Here is a 22,123-nt window from a genome sequence, read left to right on the forward strand (position 1 = left end):
ATACTGTGATCTCTGAATCAAAAGTCTAGGCCTGTTTGTAGTGCTGATACATCGCCAGCATGGAGTGAATTGTCTCATATGGTAAAGCAAGATAATGAACGGTGGGTTTAATTAGGCAGTGATTCCATTTCAAGTTTGATTGTTGATTTGTCATAGCTTCAGAGACTATGACACTATAATTTAAGGATTTAATGGAAATGAATTAATTCAAAAGCTCTTCCTAATTCTGCAGCAATTAAGTGACTTTTTTTTCCTCATCCTCTAAAACTTATTTCTATACATGAACGGATTTGAACAGCACCATAGTGGGCAAAATCACTATTGTTAGTTATAATGAAAGCAATCAGAGTTGAAGGCATTATTATGTGTTTTATTGACTTGCCAATTATTCCACCCCTTCCTCCAATAAGCACAAAACACTGACGATAAATCATCTCCTCTGTTTGGAGGAAAGAGAGAATTTCTCTTTCAAACCCACTAGCACTTTTTTCACTTTAAGGCTTCTCTCCCATCCTACAGAATATACTTCTGCCCACAATTACAGCATTAAAAGAAACTCAGGGCTGCCTCTGTCTTCATTAAAGAACTTCACGACAACAAAAGCCTGGTCTTTTTCTCCTACCGCCTTCCTAGCCTTATGCCAGGGCTTTTCACTCTTGCCAGTGTCTTCATCAGGAAATGAAATCAACAAATAATCCCTTGTGTGAGTTCCCAGTACTCACCCCATGGGAGATGGAGCTCACAGTCTGGCTGTGGAACTGAGTCCAAAGAAGAGGAGCTGCCCTCATCCTTCACCCTTCTGAAAGCTGCGCTGGGCTCTGTCACCTCGACTCATCAGTTTCCCTAGAGTCACAGCATAGCCTTTCCTGAAACTAAGTGATTAACCTTTTTCTTCTATCCCAGTAAATCCTGGAAAAAATGTAAGAGAACAAAACTGAACTGGTAATGGCCCACTGCGAGTCCTCCATGGACTATGCCTTATTCTTTTCTAGCTAAATACCTTAAAAATAAGAACCTTACATTGTTTCTACATCCACAGTAGCTCCTATCAAAGAACAGCCATAGTAAATGCTCAATAAAGTGGTCCATTGTAGTGAAAGAAAAATTCATTAGTCAAATATGGATATTAAAGTACATTTCACATAGCAGTGGTTCAGAATGTTTGTTGTTGAAGCAGGCAGAGAAAGGGAAAGAAACAATAAAGTATCACTTGAACTAATACAGTGGAACTAAATCAGATTCATTCCTCTGTGAACTGATCATTGGTCAGTGTCATACCCAGTTCTTAAAAATTTCCCAGCATATGTCCGAAGAGGACAGATTAGTTGTGTGACTGTCTCTAATTACTGATTAATTTACCTGCATTTGGTTTGTTGATTTATGATGCCACAAAAGTAGGCAGAGTCTTGCAGGAAATTTTTGAGTCTTTTTGCTAAGATTCCTATTGAGTTCCTGGCTCCCTTCCTTTGATTGGTTAGAGGTAAAGAAAAATGCTTTACTCTTTTCATTTTGTCTTTCTCTCTTCTTCAGGCCTTGGTGGCCTGGACAATTTCTTCTAAATTTATTAACCTAATAATTGTATGTTTTTTCTACTACACAGTAGAGTTCCCTTCTAAAATTACCAATCAGTTCTTCTTATTCAACAGACTGCTGCCCATTTGCCAAATATCCTTAGTAAAGGCAAGTTGGTACACTAGCTAATTTTTTAAATAACATTTTGTTTTGTTTTAATCATTCCCAATAATAATCATTACAAAATCTTTCCTGTTGTGTTTTTTATTTAAATTAAATGTAATTGATGCAGTTTAACTTTTCCATGTTGACTTGAGTTCATCTTAGATTCTGGTACTAAATTTTAATGTATGATGGTTTGCCTCTGTAAAAAGTAAGAATGCAGACATCCCCTGTCACCTCCTCTATAATGAAACCATCAGTTTGAGTTGTTTATATTGACACCCTATTTTAAGTAGGCACCAATCTGCATCTGCTCATAACTATTGCTTGAATTGTATATAAAGAAAACAAAGATTATCAACTAGATTTTCAGTGTTTCTTGTCAGTACATCAAATTTAGAAATAAAGGACTTATGACATGAACTTTGCACTCAAAGTTCCAAACGTTGATACTAAATGAAATATGACCAAGAAAATTATAAAACTAATGCAGTTTAAAATGCCCCTTTGAAGTTGCTAAAATACCCCTTTGAAGTATTGAAAATTCATTAAAATCCAAGTTATAGAAAATTAGAGTTATTTGCATTTGACCTGAAAAATCAGGTTGGGACAAATGAAATATAAATATTGCTGTATTGCCAATCTTGGGAAGCTAAGAATTAGAACCTGATGTTATCCTAGATTTGATGGACGTAACTTCACATAGAAAAAACATGACAGTGTTTGGAAAAAGCTTGTCCTGATTTCAAATCCTTACCAGCATCCTAACCTCAGTTTTCTCATTAGTTAAATGAAATAATAAACTAACTTATGAAAGTATTGTGAGGATGAATAAAGTACTTAACAACATATTATCAGTGGACACAGTTTATTCCACTCCTAAGTCTAATCCAGTTCATTAGATAGGCAAATAACTTGCCCAACTTTTTCTTAAAATTAAAAAATACAATTACAGAAATTGGTTGTCACATTTAAAATACGAAGTGAAAAATTTTAAGTCTTATATGTATGTTTCACTTGCTTAATTTGATGCAAGATACATTAGGGTCTTTAGTTTTTTCACCATATGATGTTTATATCACACAGTAAAACATTTGAGCTGATGTATTTGTGAAGTTTAGAAAATGTAAGCATTTAATATGCACTATCCATAAATATTATTATCGTGTATATTGATTTCTGCAAAAATTTACAGGAAACAATTTTTATGAATTTGAAAGAATACTAAATTATTCCAAGTTCATTATTTATACAGAAGTCTACTATATTATATCTATATGGAAAGAAATATTCACCATTTGTTTGTTTGTTTGCAGTACTAAGGATTGAACCCAGGGCTGTCACACTGAGCTACATCTACGTCCCTTTTTATTTACTTATTTATATGTTGAGAAAAGTTGTGCTAAGTCATGAAGTTGCCCAGGCTGTGCTTGAACTTATAATCCTCCTGCTTCAATGTTCTATAGTGCTGGGATTACAAACATAGGCCATCAGGGCTAGCCAGATAGCTACCCTTCTCATCTTCAAACAGATAATTGGAATCTAGAGGCTCTGGACAAAATGCAAGCTTTCTTTCCATGTGTGTATTTTGGTTCATTGCTTCTAGTTTTGCATGAAAATATAATTAGATGCAATTTGACAAGCACTTGCTTGAGTTTCCATTGTTTTCCTGGGTTTAAGATAGGTACTATTTGGAATTTCAAGAAACTGAAGAGCCAGTCTCTGATCCCACCCTACTATCTTTACAGGTCACTCCCTCATACAGCTCCTCTTCCTCCCATCCTCGCTTGTAGTGCAGCACATGATCCAATGCTTCATCTTCTTCTCTTCATCATCTCTACTGACATCCTTGGTGCTGACATTTGCATCATATACCCCAGTTCCTCAGTTTTTTTAATTTACAGTCTAGACCTCTCTCTTAAATTCTCAGTATCCAAATATCTGCCTGACGTCTATTAGAATTCAGATTTCACATGTCCAAATTGAACACTAAATTTCTTTCTAAAACCTAGTCCACATACTGTTTTTCCATCTAAGATGAAGGCAACTCTTACATTCAAGTCGCTCAGGGCAACTTCAATATCTGGAGTATCTGAGTCCCTTTTCTCTTCACACCCTATGTCAAATTCATTAGAAAATCCTATTGATCTTCCATTCCAAATTATTCCTTTGTACTCCCTCTACTTCTCCCACCTATATGAAAGCCATCATCAGCTTTCCCCATTTTTTTTCTTAAATTCTTTTATTGGTACATTTTAGGTATACAATACATTTACATTTATCATTGGGTGCTTGTACCTGTACATGATGTATCTTGATTCTTGTTTTTCCCCATTACCTGTGCACCCTTCACCCCCTCCACCCTTCCCTATTTACAAAGACTTTATTTCCATTTTTTCCATTTCTCATAATTTTTCCTCTCCCTTCTTTCCTTTCCCCTTCCCCTCCCACCACCACTACACCTTTGTACCTTTTCTTCCTATTTCAAATTATCAGTTATTCTAGAGACATTTATAGCTAAATGGATGCATATTGAGGCCATACTCTTAAGTGAAATAAATAGGACACACATGTGTAAATACTGAATAGTTTCTGTAGTGTGAGAAACAGAATGTATTAATAAGGATTAAAATGATTAAAACAAATAATTGCACAAGGACCCAAGTTTGATCCCCAGTACCAAAAAAACAAAACAAAAAAACCCCAAATAATTGATAATTTGAAATAGGAAGAAAAGGCTCCATGGTTTTTTACAGTAACCTCCAATTTGTTCCTCTTCCTTTAAAGGTCAGCATAATTAGGAGCCAGAATGTCCTTGAATTAGAAATCAGATTACATCACAGTTTCATTCAGAGTAAAAGCCAAAGTTCTTGCAATGGCCTAAGAGCACCTAAGAGCACTTTCTGTCACTGGGACAAAATATCTGACATACACAATGAAAAAAGGACAAGTTCATTTTAGCTTATGGTTTCTGAGCATTTAGTCCATAGTTACTGGCTCCTAGGCAGAAATGACATGGCAAAGAGGCCTGGTAGAAGAAAGCTGCTCAATGCATGGCAATCAGGAAGCAAAGAGAGAGAGAGAGGGAAAAGAGGAGCCAGGAACAGGAACACACCCTTCCAGCCAGATGTGTGGAAAACACCTGTAATCCAGGCACCTTGGAATTCATATCTTGCCCCTACGTACCCTGGATCCTGAAAATGCAGCTATAGGGTTTGATGTTTGTCTACTGAGTTTCAGTCTTGCTTTGGTCTTATTCCTTTCTATTCTCTTATTTCTCCCTCTTGGGGGAGACGTTACCCCCGTGGCATTGTGTGTTGGAAGTATTTAACTTATTTGCATTTATAGGGGCTCACAGCTAAGAGTTTGCCTTGAGTCTCAGAGGAGACTTTGGACTTGGACTTTTCAGCAGTGCTGGCGGTGTTAAGACTGGGACAATTCTTGCATTTTTGCATAGTTAGATGGATATGAGCCTTTTGGGGAGCAGATGCAGAACTTTATGGTTTGGATGCAAAACATCCCCCCAAAATCTCATTTGTTTAGGTGTGGGGTTTTCAGGTGACTGGATCTTGGGGATATAGTGGAATGTGCTGTTAGGAGTTGGGACCCACTTGGAGGAGGTAAGTCACTGGGGACATGGCCTAGAACAGTGGTGGTGAACCTATAGCATTTGTGCTGCAGCAGGCACCCAGAGCCCTGTTAGTATGCTAGCCAAGTCACTCCAGCAGCTGAGTATCAGATAACAGTTGTTTTTCTAAACTAAAACTTCAGTATTCAGTCTATTTGCAGTGTTAGCATTTTGCAATAAGTACATGAGTTTTGGATCACACTTTGAGCACTTTGTCTCTAAAAGCTTACCTTCACTGGTCTAGAAGGGTGTGTGTGTGTGTGTGTGTGTGTGTGTGTGTGTGTGTGTGTGATACTGGGGATTAAATCCAGGATTTTGGCCATTCTTAAATTCTTTCTTATTTTGAGACAGGGTCTCATTAAATTGCTAGGTTGTCCAGGCTGGGCTCCAACTTTCATTCATCCTGCCTCACCCTTCCAGACTGCTAGCAACATAAGTGTGTGCCACCACACCTGGTAACTTGACTTCTTTTTCAGTGGTGTTAATCTATTCAGCAACAATACCTTTGTATACCCAGCTTTGCACAGTTGGCCTGCAAATTTTTCAAGTCCTTTGGCTCTGCTTTTCACTACTGATTTTCATTATAGTTGTGGTTAAAAACACCAGCAGTATCCATTCCACAGCCTGAACTCTGGACTGCCTTGAAAATTTCCCTTCCAGCATCATTAGCCCACTACATTTAAATTCAGTCTCATACAAAGTCTTAGGATATAGACAAGATGTAAACAAATTCTTTGCCAGAATATAACACAAATAACCTCTAATATAATTCCCAATAGAATACTTATTTGTATTTGAAACCTCCTGAGACTGCTCTTTACTATCCACATTCCTGTCAGGATTTTGGTCTTCTGAGCTCTGATCATAATGGCTGATCAAACTCTGTTTACAGCATTTTAGGCTTTCAACAGCTTTATTCTCCAAACTTTTCCAATAAACCAGTTCCAAATGTTTCTGAACCATATGATCAGGTATAGTAACAGCTACAATGCCATCTCTGATACCAGTTTTGCATATTAGACACTTTCTGTCATGGGACAAAATACATACTCAATTTAAAGGAGGAGAGGTTTACTTAGGCTTATGGTTTCAGAGAGTTTAGTTCATGATTGGCAGGCTCCACAGCAGAAATGACATGACAGAAATGCCTAGTAGAGGAAAGCTGCTCAACCATGGCAGCCAGGAAGCAAAAAGATGTATATATGTAATTTCAGTAGCAAATATTCCTTAAAGCTTCTTGAAAAATGGTATATGCAAAAGAAAAACATGAAGAATTTGAATATTTTAAAATACATTTTTTAAATGTAGGAATTTATTACTTCTAACTATACATTTTATTTTCAGCCTAGTTACTAAGTTTAAAGATTTGTTGACTTTTCTTCTAGTATTCTCAGCAGGTTGACTGAGTATTTTTCTTCTTAAATACTCTTTAATACAACTGGCTGGGAATGTCAATGCAGCTCCTCAGATTTCTCCCTAAATTCTCAGGGACCGTTATTTATTTGCCAGGGCCTCCAACTTGCAGCAAAACTTCATTCTTCTTTAAAATTCCCACAATAGGTAGGATTGGCACTAGGAAGCTTATCCAGCGATAGCCATTCATTTATCTGAATTTGATCTGAATTTAGAGAATAAGTGCTTTGGGGGTTTTTTGTTGTTTTGATTTTGGTTTTGTTTGTTATTTAATGTCCTTTGGAGGCTAACAAAATACTACCAATTGTGTGGCCTATGAACTAGATCAAGGCTGTGGTCCATCCTGCCTGGTGAGGACCTGTGTCACAAACAGCACTCATGGGGAATGTCCCCAGTGCCCTTAGAAAGGAGGTACAGATGGCTGCGTGATCCCTACTCCCAGTGACCTCACATGGTAGAAGATGTAACATGGTGGAAGACAGCACTCTGACTTTCTGTTCTAAGGACACTCATCCCAATCATGAATGCTACATCCTCACAACCTGCTCCTCTCCAGAGGCTCCACCTCCTAGTGTCAAGTCCTTGGGGTCAGGATTTCAGCCACGACTTCTGGTGGGACCTGGACATTCAGACCATATTAGATACACTCTTATTTCTTTGCAACCCATGACTACTATTCTTCAAAAAATTGTGTGTGCAATAGCATATTTTAGGGAAATTTATCTCTTTAGTAGTAGACCTGATATGTCCAAGTGAAAAAATCTTTTGAAGTATTTTTGGCAGTGTCTTTATTTTACAGTTGGCATTTGGCCTTGTTCAATCAAAATGCACAGTTCACTTGTGTTGAATTTACTTTTTTCAATTTAAAAAAATCTGATGGTTTTTAAGTATGCAATTTGGTCTGAATAACTAGTTTCCATCATACAGATTATACATCCAGAATTATTCATCTTACAACTGAAGGCTTTTATCCTTTGACCAACTGTCCCTCATCCCACCCCACACCCAGTGCCTGGTAACCACCATCCTACTTATTATTTCTATGAGTTCAGTTTTTTTAGGTTTCCCCTGTACCTATTATATGATGTAATAATTATATTGCTGTTTTGGGTTATTTCACTCAGAATAATGTCCTCCAAGTCCTTCACATTGTTGTGAATGTCAGGATTGTCTCAGTCTTTTTTAAGATGAAGTAATGTGCCATTGTGACTCTATGATAAAATTACTCATACAATCATCAGTTTTCAGTCAGAAACTAATACACTGAGAGTTTAAGTGACCTATCTGGAGTTATCCAGTTGAGTTAAAGCTGGGATTCTGTCTTATGCCAACAGATTGCTCCAAGTCATCTTACAATTGTGAACAATATATACAGGTTTATAAACAAATAATATAATACCACTTGTGCCATAGTGTGCAGTTACATTTGCAGTGGAAGAAAAGGAGATGCAGTCCTTTCCTTAAAATCATATTTTCATTTACTTCTGCTTTTACTTCTTGGTTTACATTTAATTTAAGGAAATATTATCCTAAGATAGGAACCTGTGAACATAGGACATGAGACATAACAGCATGAAATGAGCCCACATTGAACAATTAACAGAAAAAGCTACAGAGAAAAAAATACTGTTCTGCTCTTTTTTGCATATAGTATACAGGGTAAATACAAATACTAAGGGAAAATGTTGAGGATGCCTCAAAGGCCACTTTGTTGACTTGGTTCCCATTTGTTAATGTTCACTTAATGAAGGCAGCCCGAGGAATTATGGCCTTCCAAAATAGAAGAGAGAATCTGGCTTTCTTGCTGAATTTGTACAAAATGGAGCTCATGACTTTCCTTAGGTTCTTCTATGGAAGCCAATATATTTCAGCATAATTCCTGATGGAAATTTCAAAGAGGGAGAAACAGGTTGAGAGACATCCTGTCCCCTCCTGTGTGTCCTTACTTGGAGGTGATGAATGACCTGTCTTGTATTTGGCTGCCCTCCTGCCGCCTTGCTGGGCTTTCTGGTTTTGCAGACACAGGGGTCTGTATTAATGGAATCTCAGAGAGTGGAATCTCTTGTTTCTTGAGCATCCATTATCAAAAAGTCAGCAATCTACTGCCACAAAAGGTTCCTTATCTTTCTAACAGATGTGAGGGACTGAGCAAGGCCAATTCTTTATGGAAACTTAAGATCTGTAAAAATAGTTGCAAAAAACGGAGAGAAAGTATTACTGCAAACATATAGTAGTAGTTTACACAGCTATCTTTCCTTCTAACTTTTGCATGGCCTACTATGTTTGGTGCATTCATATAAGTTGATTGGAATGTCCCCTCATCTTTCATCCCTCTGATCTTTACGCTCATGAATTAGGTTTATGGCCTACTGATTTTTTGTTTCATAGACAAACTTGTGCTTTTCTATCACATAGCCAGTTACACAGCTGTGACAAGAAATGAGGAATTCTCCAAGGGCAATTAGTTGGGGGGACTACCTCAGATGCTGGAGGAAGGTCCAAGGAAGGGCACCTCATCTCTTCAAAGCGCTTTTAGATGCAGAGTGATACTCTACAATTGTGAAAGAATTGCATAAAATTTGTTACAACCCTATGTGTATTAGTTTGAGAATATCTGTCATTTCTAGAATGTGTCCTTAAGTATTCTTCATATAGTATGTTTCTTCTTCCCAATTTTCTAAAATGATTCCTGGAACCAAAGGTTTTTATTTTCCATTTTCTTTGTATCTATGGGGTTTCCCTTCTCCTGGCAAGGCATTATAATAACTATTAGCATAAGCTACTTTTATTTTTATTTATTTAAATTACTAAAGAGCCAAGAACTATCTCATACCAGTATAATTGTCTTCAATTTTATATTCAGTTTCCAACTATTACTATCACCAAATATCATTTAACATGCAACTTTTATTAGAAAAATATATGTACATATGAATATGAATCTATTATGTGACATTAATACATTATCATTCCTATTTCAATATTCATTCTAGTTGATAGGCTATCTATTGACTCATAGTTTTACTTACTTATTAGTAATGTTATAAGTATACTTTGAAGAGTATTTGTGGAAACATCTTCATGTACTTGTTTCTCACCTTTTAGGTGTACAAGAATTCCCAGAAAACATAAAGTGCTGTAAGTGTTTAACAGTTATTGAAGCCAGCGTCAACCCCATCTCTAAGTGAGTATAAATGATTACATTTTATTTGTATTTATGTTTGCATTGGATAATGGTGTATGAAGGTAGATGGAATTTACATACAAATTCAATTTTAAATTCAGTGCTGATATAACATTTAATAAAATAACGGGAAAGACATAAGCAGATCAGAAGCGTTCCACAAAAGATGGTTAAAAGCATCGCGGAGTGGGACTGAGGGCCCGGTCGGCACATTTTGGCATGACTCTGCAGCAGACTATCACTAGTTTTCTGTAGTTCTCAGGCAGCGTTGCACTTCTGAAAGTCAGAACTCAGGATATATTTATTTATATGGCCATGATGAGAAGTTAGCATCAAAGACCTCATGGACATTCAAGGCAGTGCAAGATTTTAAGGTATTGCTAAATGCATTAAACTAGCTCTGTAGTTCAGTGAAATTGAGTATGACTAGACATAGGAAGTTCTTGGGTACTACAGATTGCAACAAGAGCAAATGATCCTGTAAGGATTGCAGAGTAGAAGATATGAATGGTAATGATACTGTCATCAGAAAAAAAGAGGATTAGTGATTCAAGGTCTGTTAGTTGACACATTCCATAGGAAAAGAAGGCTGAGCCAGTGAACATATTGCAAGTTGAGGGTATGATGTCACGACAGAGATCTTCAGAACCACGGGTGAGTCATGAACTCAAGTGTTAAAGCCAAGTGGGCGTGGAAACTATCTAGGAAGTGCTGAGAGTTATTGTAATATTTGGAAGAAATTCATACAAATCAGTGGTATTGGGATACAGATAATGAATCTTCAGTCTAAGTTGGTATTTTAAATACGCAAAGCTAATCAACCATAGGCTTTGAATAAAATTCCCCAGTCCTTTGTCCATGTGAAGTTGGGTAGACAAGGAGGAACCCAGGAGAAAAGCATTCAATGAATGCTTTGAAGTGTTGTTCACCAAAGAAATAAAGGTCTGTAAGAGTAAAGTTGAAGAGAAATTTTGCACCAGTATAAATGAGGAAAGTGATCCATTTGCTTACTGTGGTTTCTAGCAAGAGACTGTACATGAAAATAGGCATGGAAGAGGATGTATAAGTTTTGAAGGAGGTTTTTCAGTGAGTGGTTTGTGGAATAATTTGAGGCCTTTTATAAAAAGTGTGGAACATCAAGTGATAAAATGTGTTGGAAAGTTATAACCTTTATACCTAAAAAAATAGAATATGGAGGGAAAAAAGCAAAACCCTAACCAAAGCTCTTAGATGAAATGCAATTTTCTCAAAATTTCAGTGATATGGATATTACTAGTCTTTCAAACAAGGACTACAAATATGTATTGGATTTGAGTTATACAAGCCAGGGTAGATGATGAATTGTGTTTCTCATCCTACATCTTTAATTCTAATAGATCATCCTATTTAGGAATCACTCTAGATCTTTAGGAGTGGAAGGCAGATGATAAATTATATCTTTCTAAGAAGTTTAAAGTCTGTAGTTTTATTTTATGGCTCTGAATTTCTTTCATATGTTCAACTTTTAAGAAGATGAAAAATATTACCTATTTCATCGAAACATGCTCAACCCTATAAACATTAAACATTTTTATGGAATTTATAAAAATTACTCAATAGATTAAATTTAAGTAGCATATTAATTTTAAAGTTTTCCACAGATATGCAAGTTAAATTTACTCATTTAGATGTTTGATTTAATGAAATATATAGCATCATGTTACCATCACCATGATGAAGATAGACTACTTTAAACATCCCAAAAAGTATGCACAGCCCAAGCACCCAGTAATGTGATAACTATCCTCATACTTTTGCCTTTTCCTAAAATATTATATAAATGATAAGTGTAATACTTTTTGTCTGGTTTATTTTACTTAACATAATAATTTTTGAAATGTAACCAAAATTGCTAGATATCATTATTATTAGTTCTATTGCTGGAGGATTTCTGTTGTGTGGAGATAGCATAATTTGTGTACATGTTAGTTGATAGACACCTAGATTTTTTTTCCAATGTTTGGCCATTATGCTTACTGCTAGTTAAATTATGTACAGGTTTTTGCATGAGCATATTTTTATTTATCTTGCTTAAACACTTAAGAGTGGTTTTTCTGGGCAGTATGGTACCAGCCTGTGTAACCTCATAAGAAACTTCCAAACTGCTTTCTGAAACAGCTATCAAATTGTGTGTTTCTGTCTGGAATATATTAGAGTTTCAGTTGTCTCTCCTTTTTGTCATCATTTGGTACTATCAGGTTTGTTTTTTAATTTAAGCCAGTCTAGTATATGTGATAGCTCATTGTGGTTTTACTTTACAGTTTTAATATCTAATTAACTAACATCTTTTCATATACTTATTTATAAAATGTATATTTTGTGGTAGTGATTCAAATTTTTGATTTATTTTTGTGGACTTGACTTTTTATAAGAATTATATATGTTAGATACAAGATTTTTGTCAAATATTTGTTACAATTCTGTCTTATCTCTTCATATCCTGAATAGTGCCCTCAAAGTTTTCTATTTTGAAGAAGTCCTAGTTAATAATATTATAACCTAGTTTTCTAGATAAGAGATCTTTGCTAAATCCTCTCAAACTTTCAGTTTTACACTTTAGTTTATGATCCATTTAAAGTTAATTTTTGTATATCTGCAAAGTTTAAGGGTCAGAATTCATTTCTTTGCCATGTGTAAATCCAATTGTTGCTATATCAGATGCTTGAAAGATTACCCTTTCTTCAGAGAATTACCTTCTAATTTTGTTGAAGATCAGTGGATTGTGTAAGTTTAGGTCCATTTTGGGGTTTTCTGTTATGTTTGATTAATCTCTACACCTGTCTTTACATCAATTCCATACTGTTTCAATCACTATAGCTTTGCCATAAATCATAAAATCAGGCAATCTAGGCCCTTCCTTTAAATTTGTTCTTATCATAATTTTTTGGGCTATTCTATGTCCTTTGTTTGCATATATAAATTTTATCATCAGCTCATCAATTTTTATAGATATAAAATCTTGATGGAATTTTGATAGGGATTGTGTTGAATCTGTAGATGAATTTGATTAGAATTTATATCTTTAAAAATGTTGAGCATTCTGATCTCTGAGCATAGTATATCTCTATAGTTTTTTCAAGTCTTTAAATTTTTTCATCAATGTTTTGTAGATTCAGCATGTAGATATTACACAGTTTATTCAGTTTACTCTGTTTCATGTTTTTTGTGATATTGCAAATGATTTACTATTATAACTGTTTATTGCTAGTGTATACAAATGTACTTGATTTTTGTATAATCTTTCTAAACTTACTTATCAGTTCTATTAGATTTTTTCAGCAGATTTGGATATTTTCTATGTAGACAGTCAGACTATCTGTGAATAAGAGTTTTCTTTTATTATTTTTATTATTTTCCTTATTATTTTTTACATTGCGCTATTTCTTTTTCTTGGGTTTTCTTGTCTAGGGCCTCCTTTACTCATTTAGTATAAGAAATGAAAGCAAACATTCTTTTGTCATTTTCAATCTTAAGGAAGTAGACTTTCACCATTATGTGTTATTGTTTGTTTCTTCATATATGCTCTTTATCATACTGAAAAAATATCCAATAACCATTCACTTCCTTTGAGCCCTCTCCAGCAAAATATTTAAAGTTTAGGTTTCTGTTCACCATTTTCTCAAGGAAATTCAGGCTTTATCTATCACATTTTTTTCTTTAAAGTTCACCATTCTGTGACTACTACTTGATTCCAATGCCAGTCCACTTTTATAAGAATTTGTTACAAATACCAAAATCTGTATTAGTTTTCTAATGCTATGGAGTAAAGTACCACAAAATTAACAGATTAAAAAAAGATATATTTATATTTTAAACTGAAAAATTAATGTGATCTTTATTATACAGCACACCTGGTATTTGTGCATCCTAATGATTATATAGAATACTCTGTAAAAGCCAAACCCAACCATTCAAACTTACACTAAGTGAAGACAACCTTGCATCCCTTAAAAATACACAGAATTAACCTGGTCTTCCTGTAACATTATTATTGACAGAGCCAGGTAGCACAAGAAAGGAAGGAGCAGAGAGTTTTTCTTATGTTATTGCACTTTTATTCTACATACTTAGTATGTTACACTTTTATTTAGCACTGTAATAAACATTAGTCATTTAAAACAAGCTCAACTTCTGTGGTTCAACAGTCTGGACATGGCTTATCTGGGTTCTCTGCTTCAGAGTTTCACCAGGCTGTAATCAAGGCTTGAGTGGGCTGTGTTCTCATCAAGAGACCCAACTAGGGAAGAATTTCCTCCAGAGCTCACGGAGGTGGTTGGCAGAGTTCATTTCTTTGTGAATAAGCTGAGAGCCCTCGCTTTCTGTGGGCTTTCCCCTGCAGGCCACTGTTGGGGCTAAAGGCTGTGTGTGGTTCCCTGCCATGGAATCCTTCCCATGTGCGCATCACAGCATGGTAGGTTCTCCTCAAGGACAGCACCTGAGAGTGTGTGCCTTAGTAAGCTGGCATCGTGAAATGTAACATAGTTAGGGAAGTGGCAGCCATCGTGTTTATCATAATCTAGGGATTAGTAGCAAATCATAGGTCCTACCAGCACTCAGCATTCAAAGGGAGATTATTACAAAGGCATGACCTTCAGGTCTGGTCATAAGACCACCTCAGAACGTGCTTGTCACGTCTTTGATGTCTAGTTTACGGAGAATGTTTATTCTCAATGCATTTTGAATTTTGTCAGAACTAGTGTTTTTAATACCTTTGACATAATGATGTAGTTTTTCCCTCTTTAATCTGATCACGTAGTGACTTACATTGATTGATTTTTTTATGTCGATCCAACTTTGCATCCCAGGGATAATATTCTGCTTGATTATGAAGCATTTTATATATTGATTGTTCTGCTCTACTAATATTTGTTAATGATCTTCCTTTCTATATTCATGAAGCTCTTAATCTGAAGTTGATCTTGTAATTTGCTTTCTGATTTTGATAGAAGGGTAAAATTGACTTTATAAAATGAGCTGGGAGATATCTTCTATTTTCTAAAAGAATTTGTACAGATTTGTCATTATTTCTTAAATATTGGTAAATCTGTCTCTGCAGCCATTTGAGACTGGGAAATTTTCATTATGGAAGTGTTTTTCTTCACAAAGTAAATTTTTTTAATAGCTGTAGGGTTATTCAACCTTTCTGTTTCTTCTTTCGTGATTTTTAATTGCTTGTGTTTTTCAATAATTTGTTCACTTGATGTGTTTTTAAATTTATTGGTATATCATTTTTCATAAAATTTCTTTATTGGCTCATTAATATGTATAGGTTTTCTCTCCTAGTATTGTGCCTTCTTTCAAATTTTACTTGATCACTCTCACTACAGATTTATTAGTTTCATTGATCTTTTTAAAAATAGATTGGGTTGTATTGATTTTTCTGTATTGCTTTTCTGTTATTTTCTTTGCTCTGAGTTGAAAAAGTATTAAGTCATGAAAAGCCTGGGACATAAGATTTACAGATCTGAGTATAACTTTTTAGTTTTACTTTTAAATGCAAACTTTATAGAATTGCCTGAAAACCTTAGCCAATTGGTTGGTGGATATTATCACAATCAAATTGAAAATAACTGCTCAAGGAGAAAAGCAAAGACCAGAATTCACTGAGAACCTCCCTTCTCAGGTTTTGGAAGATATTAATTTAATTTAATTTTTACATTAACTACATTATATAAATAAATGTTACTACCTTTTTACAGATAGAAATCATGAAGTTAGTATTTAAATTCCTGGTTCTTTTCACTATATTTTACCATAGCTGAAGTTTTTTTGTCGTTGTAAAAGAGAAGATACATTCTGAAAATTTTGAATTATTTGTAATGTTCAACAATGAGGACACTATTAATAAATTATGATGCATCTACTAGGTGATGAGAAAGTTATTGTAGGATGACCTTATGTGACTCTTTGCCAAATCAATCCTATTTACTCATCTTGATATGATATATTTAATACTAGCTGCCTCTTAACAGCCCTAAGTGTCCTAGTTTCAATTATAAATTGTGTGGTCAGTGTGTATACATTAAAAACTGAAAAATAATTAGAAGGGAGAAGGGAGAAATAATAATTCAAATTTGCAGTAATGTTAAAATAATTAATAAGAACTTAGAAAAATGTGAAGTGGTAGTCATGGTTAGGTTAAGAAGGTGGAATTATGAAAATTATTTGTTATTTTCCAAATGTTTCTAACATCGTTATAGTCATTTTGTAATTTTAAGCTGTATACATGAACATATTTAGATATAAAATGCTTTTCTGTTGGAGTAGAAGCTTTTACATTGGCTTCTTAGCCGGGCGTGGTGGTGCACACCTGTCATCCCAGCACAGGGGAGGCTGAGGCAGGAGAATCGCCATGAGCTCGAGGCCAGCCTGAACTACATAGTAAGTTAGTTCAAGGCCAGCCTGGAACATTGAGCAAGACCCTGTCTCAAAAAAACAAAGAAAAAAAAGCTCCACACAAAAAAACAAACAAAACCCATACCGTGGTTTCCTAATCACAGCATGTAAAACTTTAAATGACTTAATTGTTTTATTAGAAGTCAGACATGTGAAATGTTTCCATTTAACTGATAAAGTAAATGCAGTCAGAAAATTGAAATGTTGAAACAAGAATGTCTGCAATCAGTCTTTTTTATATTTTGTTAGCACAGGTTTGCAGTGCACGATGTTTACATTCATCTTAGAGAATAGGTACAAAGACTTAACACACCCTGATTCTTTTTATTCCCCTCCCCACACCAACCCTCTCCTTCCTATGGTCCCTTTCCCCATTTTCATTATTGTTATTATTATTTTAGTTCATGTTTGTGACATATAATGGCGCGTTCATTGTTGGTAGTTGTTACATACACACAATGCATTTTCAATCTTTTAATGTCCCTCTGCTTACCCTTGGTCTCTTCTATCCTTCCTACTTACAAAATCTCTACCTTCCTGTTTCCTTTTATCAATCTTTTATTTTGCTCTTTATTTCTACTTTGGGTAACTCAAATGAGAGGAACCATATAGTATGAAACTATATGTTTGATTTATTTCATTTAACATTATTCATTTTCCTACAAATATCTTAAATTTATCCTTCTTTATAGCTGACTAGTATTCCATTATGTATGAATACCAATCTTAACAAGCCTATTCCAGTAATGAAATTTGGCAGCTATAAAAATATTTGATCCAGTATTCTACTTAATGTGGCAAGATCAGAATAGAAATATTGAGGAAAAGTGAAAATTGCTCTTATTTTATGATTCTTACTTTGAGACAGGTAGTCACTAACCATTGAAGCAAATCTGAGTAGATATCAATATTATCACTTTACAGATAAGAAAACAATAAAAAGTCAAATGACTTAAGAGGTCATATAGATCATAATTGGAAGAACTGTAATTTACACACAGGTCTTCAGACCTCAGTGTCCATGTGTTCAACTGCTAAATCATACAGGCCTCTGTCTCTGTTGTTATCCTTTCTTTGCTGTAGTTTGAGTTTGCCACTTTTAATTTAAGGGATTTATAAAAGGAGAGTGGCTACCTGGTAAAGAGAATTATCTACTCATAAAACAGATTCTTCAGTTTTTTAAAACAAGTTAGTCAAATGTAGGAAATCATCATGATTTAGAAGAGTAAAAAGTACTAAGTACCTTGGTACTTAGTAGGTGTAAAATATTGAGTTTCATTGAATAGTTCAGATAAGAATGGAGAACCCACATGAGTCACCTTCGCCAAGTCTGTCCTGCTCTCTGGGGACATTTCCTCCTTCGAAGTCCTCTGCGCTTCCTGTCTAAATGGTGACATTGAGAACCAAACCTTTTGTTCCTCTTAGAAGCCACAGGCAGGTACTGTAAAGCTCATGAAGAATGTTGGATGTCTTCTTGAGCAGATTTGCTAGCTATATTATTTCAATTAATATCTAATCCATTTTTATTGCCTATTATTTTCAAAGTGCAATACTGGATAGTTCATGAGATTTTTTTATCTTTGAATAATTTATAATTTATTCTTCCCAGGAATAGAAAATTCCCGGCACTAGTTCAGAGAATAATTGGAATAAGGTTCTACTAAATCAGTGAACAGTATGAAAAAATTAATATGAGAAAGAAAACAGTAATTTTAAACCCTCATTGAAGAGTATCTTTTAATAAACTCCTGTTGAAGTGGATTAAAATAAAAATATAGATACAATTAAATAAGTCATACTATATAATAGCCCTCACTCTATATTTTAAAGAAGGAAAGCTCCGTATAAAATATTAGCACATATATGTTTATATCCAGGCAGAAAAAAATTTTACTTTGGACTCTATTTTTACACTTAACTTATTTTTAGTAGTCTAATTTTTCAACTTGAATCTGCACAACATGTGGTCAATTTTTCAAGCCTGAAAGATATGTTCTATGTAATAATCCAGTTTTTTCCTGTGGCATAAGCCCTGCCAAAGAAGCAATGATATAGAAAATTTGTTGATCAAAGAAGTAGTACAATGCTATTTAGTGTGGTTTATGAAGAATAGTGGACTGATGTAAGTTGGATAGCTCAAACTGTCCACATAACTAGGAAATAAATATTTTTAAAGCCATTTTGCTCATTAGTGGTGACACTTTAAATTATTGCATTAATAATGTTAACCTTCTACTTATAAATATATTGTGTTAATCTCTTTCTATCGGTTGTTCTAGGTAAACAATATGTCAGTAGGGCAGTAGTTTAGTTTCAATTGAAATCTTTCTAACATCTGTACAATTAGCAAAAAAAAATCCTATTATCAGGATGTGAGCTATAAGGCATTACAGCAAAGAGACATATGGATAAAAATAATTATTCACCTCAGAAATATTTTTATTCCTATAGGATCAAGTTCAAATGTCTGAGTTGAGGATTCAAGTCCCTCTAAATCCTGTCCCCTACTGATACTCTCAAATCTTAACTCCCAATGCAGAGTATTCACTCTCAAGCTCATCTCTGTGGCCCTCGGGTATCTTTTTACCTCTACATTCTCATTCTTCCATTGCCTTCTTTCCCTACCCCTTTTTTTCCCCATTTTTGTGAATCTTACTTCTCTGCATTAATCAGCTTTCCTGTTGCTAGGACAAAATATCCAACACCCACAACTTAAAGGAGGAAGTGGTTTATTTGGCTCATGGTTCCAGGGGGTTCAGTTCATAGTTGTCTGGCTCCAATGCAGGAACATCATAGCGGAGGAGCTTGTTAACAGAATGGTCTTACCTCATGGAGGTCAGGAAGCAGAACAAGGGAATAGTGCCAGATAGAAAGGGTCAAGAGACCAGCTATAATCCCCAAGGTCTACCTCCATGACCCACCCAGACACTTCCAGAAGTGAGCTTTACTAATCCCCTCGGTGGCTCACAAGCCAATCAACTTGACAGTCCAGCTTCACTGTCACACTTGCTTAAGAGCAAACTGAAGGGAACATTCTCTATGAAGTTATATTCAAACATTCCAACTCCAAAATACAAATTTGCACATTGTATTTGTAGCAAATACAACCAACATAAAAAAAGTTACAGCCTTTTTAACCAGTGTAAGGTTCATGCCCTCAGAAGTGTTAAGAATTGCTTGAAGTTAATCTACAAAGTTGAATTATGCTTAGTGTGGATTCTCCAGAAGCAGCCGCTTGAAAGTGAAAATAAATGTTCAGTAGATGCTCTCGGACCAGCTGTTGAGGACGCGTCCTCCAGCTGTTGATTGGTACTGACCCCAGGAACTTGATCTCTGGGGAGTGGTGCAAAACTAGCACAGAATTGTTAGACACAGTGGGTGTGGCAGCCCAGCCGAGGCTTTTGTTCCTGCCAGTCAGTGACTGAGATCTGCCCCCAGGGGATGCCCAGTCCCTGGACTTCTGTGTGAACAGAGGAGGCTGCAGCAGCTGAGGAAATCTGCAAAGAGGGAATTCTAGCTATCAGCAGCTGTCCCCAAGTGCACCACAGTGAGAGAGGGTGGGAGGTGCTGGTGGGGCCGCGGGGAAATGGGCAATATACATCTTTTCACAGAAGATGAACCACAAATTGCTGATAAACTTATGAAAAAACTGTGTATAACTAATCAGGGAAATGGTTATTGCTATTTTACATTTACCACATAACTTGCAAAGCCAGTGGCTAAGCAGGGCATAGGAAGCACAGTTTTTAGGCACTGGTAGTTTGGTTATAAGTGGATGGAGCTACTTTTAATAACATTTAGCTACATTGAATAAATTTAAAGTCGTATTTTCTGTCACCCAGTCATGTCACTTTTAGGGATGCAGCATAAGTAATTTAGATAAAGATGTATCCCAGGATCTAGGTTCTAAAGTAGTCACGGAAGTACTGCTTGTAACAGCAAAACAAAAATTTAAAACAAGGGTGATGTTCATTACAAAGAGAATAGTAAATAGGTTCACACAATGGCATGCTGTGCTATGATGGCCGATCATTCACGTTAAACACATGGATCTGAAAATGCTGATGCTGATTTTTAAATGTCTCGGGGAAATGTGCACAGTATGATTAGATTTATATAATATCCAAAAGTAGGCAAACCCACAAGAAATATTTCTTTTTTAAAAAATTAAATGATTATATTGGAAAGCTCTTTAAATAGCGAACTGATTAACACTATTTAGGAATTTAGGGGATAAACAGGAAAATGTAGTTAGGGAGGGGCACCTAGAGAGTGTCAAAGGTTCTGTCTATTTCTTCATTCTATTCAGTGTACACCTATATTCTTTTCAATAAGAAAATATTTTATAACAAAGATTGGGCAGAGGAAGAGAAGCCATGAAATAAAACTCAGATATCGTGTCCCAGGAGTAGGAGAAGCAGGAAAACTGTTGTTGTAGAAGCAAAGAAGGAGAGAATAGTCAACACTGGCAACTGTTGCTAAGCAGTGTGGGCTAGAAAATGAAAAGAAGCTAATGGAATTGGGACCAAAGAGGTCATTGGAGGTTTTGATGAGTGCAATTTCAGTAAGAGAGCCAGGGTTGGTGCCAGAAACCAGTGGGTTGAGGAGCAGTAAGAAACACTGAGTATAGACAGCTCTTAAAATTATTTTAGCAGCAAATGCAAGGAAAGAGATAGATCATAATTTGAGCAAAAGGCAAATTTTAAGGCTATTCGGAAATATTTTGTTAGACAACATAATCTGGGCTACACCATAAAAGCATTAAAATGTTTGAAGAGAAATTTACTTATAGGAAAAAAAAATCTGTGTTATTTCAAGAAAATGTCTTCTGGAAAATCTTTCCATTAAGTCTGTTTTAGTGAAAAGATGTGATATTTCAAATAACTATTTCATCTAATTTCTAAAATTTTCCCAAAGGATGTTAGCTCAATTTCTGATCCCTCTAATAGCCTTTATAATTCTGCCTAATTATCTTTTCAATGTACTTGCTCATTTTTAATAAACATAAATTGTACCAATTTGAATCATAACATGAAAACATGTTGAGTTTGCATTTAAAAAAAATCGATGAAGCTTTCAACTTATTCTTTCCCTTTCCATAATAGACCATTTTTAGCATCACAGTTTTATGTAGACAAAAGTTTATGATTCACTGACATCATTAATTGCATAGTTATTCTTACCTGACCATACATGTGAATATTCTACTAAGAGAAGAATGTTAATTTTTAAATTACAAAACATGCCACACAACTTGAGATTTCCATTAAAAAGTTCGTGGCTGCTGTCCCTAAGTCTGGGCCAGCAGCCATTGATGTTGTCACTGACTTTGGTAGTGACAGTCTCCGCAGAACGGAGTGGCAAGGAGGTGAGAGACTGCCATTTATTTTAATAACGGGCAAATTTCCAAGCTTAATAACATGCTCAAGAAATTCTTCCATTACTGTGTTACCAAAGGAGAGTTGGAAAATGTAGTACATTTCTATCTTTTCTTCTCAGAGAGATATATATTTTTGTTCTGTTTCTATAGTAACATTGATGCAGTGACTGAAACTTTTAACTTGTTTTTAGACTCCCTGATGGCTTCACGCAGCTCCTAAACTTGACCCAGCTCTACCTGAATGACGCCTTTCTTGAATTTCTTCCAGCCAATTTTGGAAGGTAAGAATCAGAAACATAAGCTATGCAGTTTTATTCAGCTTCACTAAGTGCCTTACCAGCGCCAGCTGACGGGGCTTCCAAAGCGGCAGCTGTGGTTAAAGATAGGCCTCGTTATTGTACAGCAAGTA

At 35.3% G+C, this 22,123-nt stretch overlaps 1 protein-coding gene across 16 annotated transcripts in view; it reads left to right on the top strand.

Annotated features, from left to right (window-relative positions):
* The window catches only part of Lrrc7 (leucine rich repeat containing 7), a 496,759-nt gene that overhangs the window by 234,126 nt on the left and 240,510 nt on the right, over positions 1-22,123 (top strand). For all 16 annotated transcript variants that reach the window (XR_015451809.1, XM_087212656.1, XM_087212660.1 and 13 more), the window contains 2 exons: positions 9,821-9,899; positions 21,906-21,995. Coding sequence is in view for 15 of the 16 variants with exons in the window: in XM_087212656.1 (XP_087068782.1) it covers positions 9,821-9,899; positions 21,906-21,995 (169 nt within the window). In the remaining variant the exon portion in view is untranslated. The remainder of the gene's footprint in view (positions 1-9,820; positions 9,900-21,905; positions 21,996-22,123) is intronic.

The sequence above is a fragment of the Heterocephalus glaber genome, unplaced genomic scaffold (assembly GCF_053883595.1).
Source record: "Heterocephalus glaber isolate CG9 unplaced genomic scaffold, H.glaber_assembly_v1.0 deba00001442, whole genome shotgun sequence".
In the NCBI taxonomy this organism is placed as follows: domain Eukaryota; kingdom Metazoa; phylum Chordata; class Mammalia; order Rodentia; family Bathyergidae; genus Heterocephalus; species Heterocephalus glaber.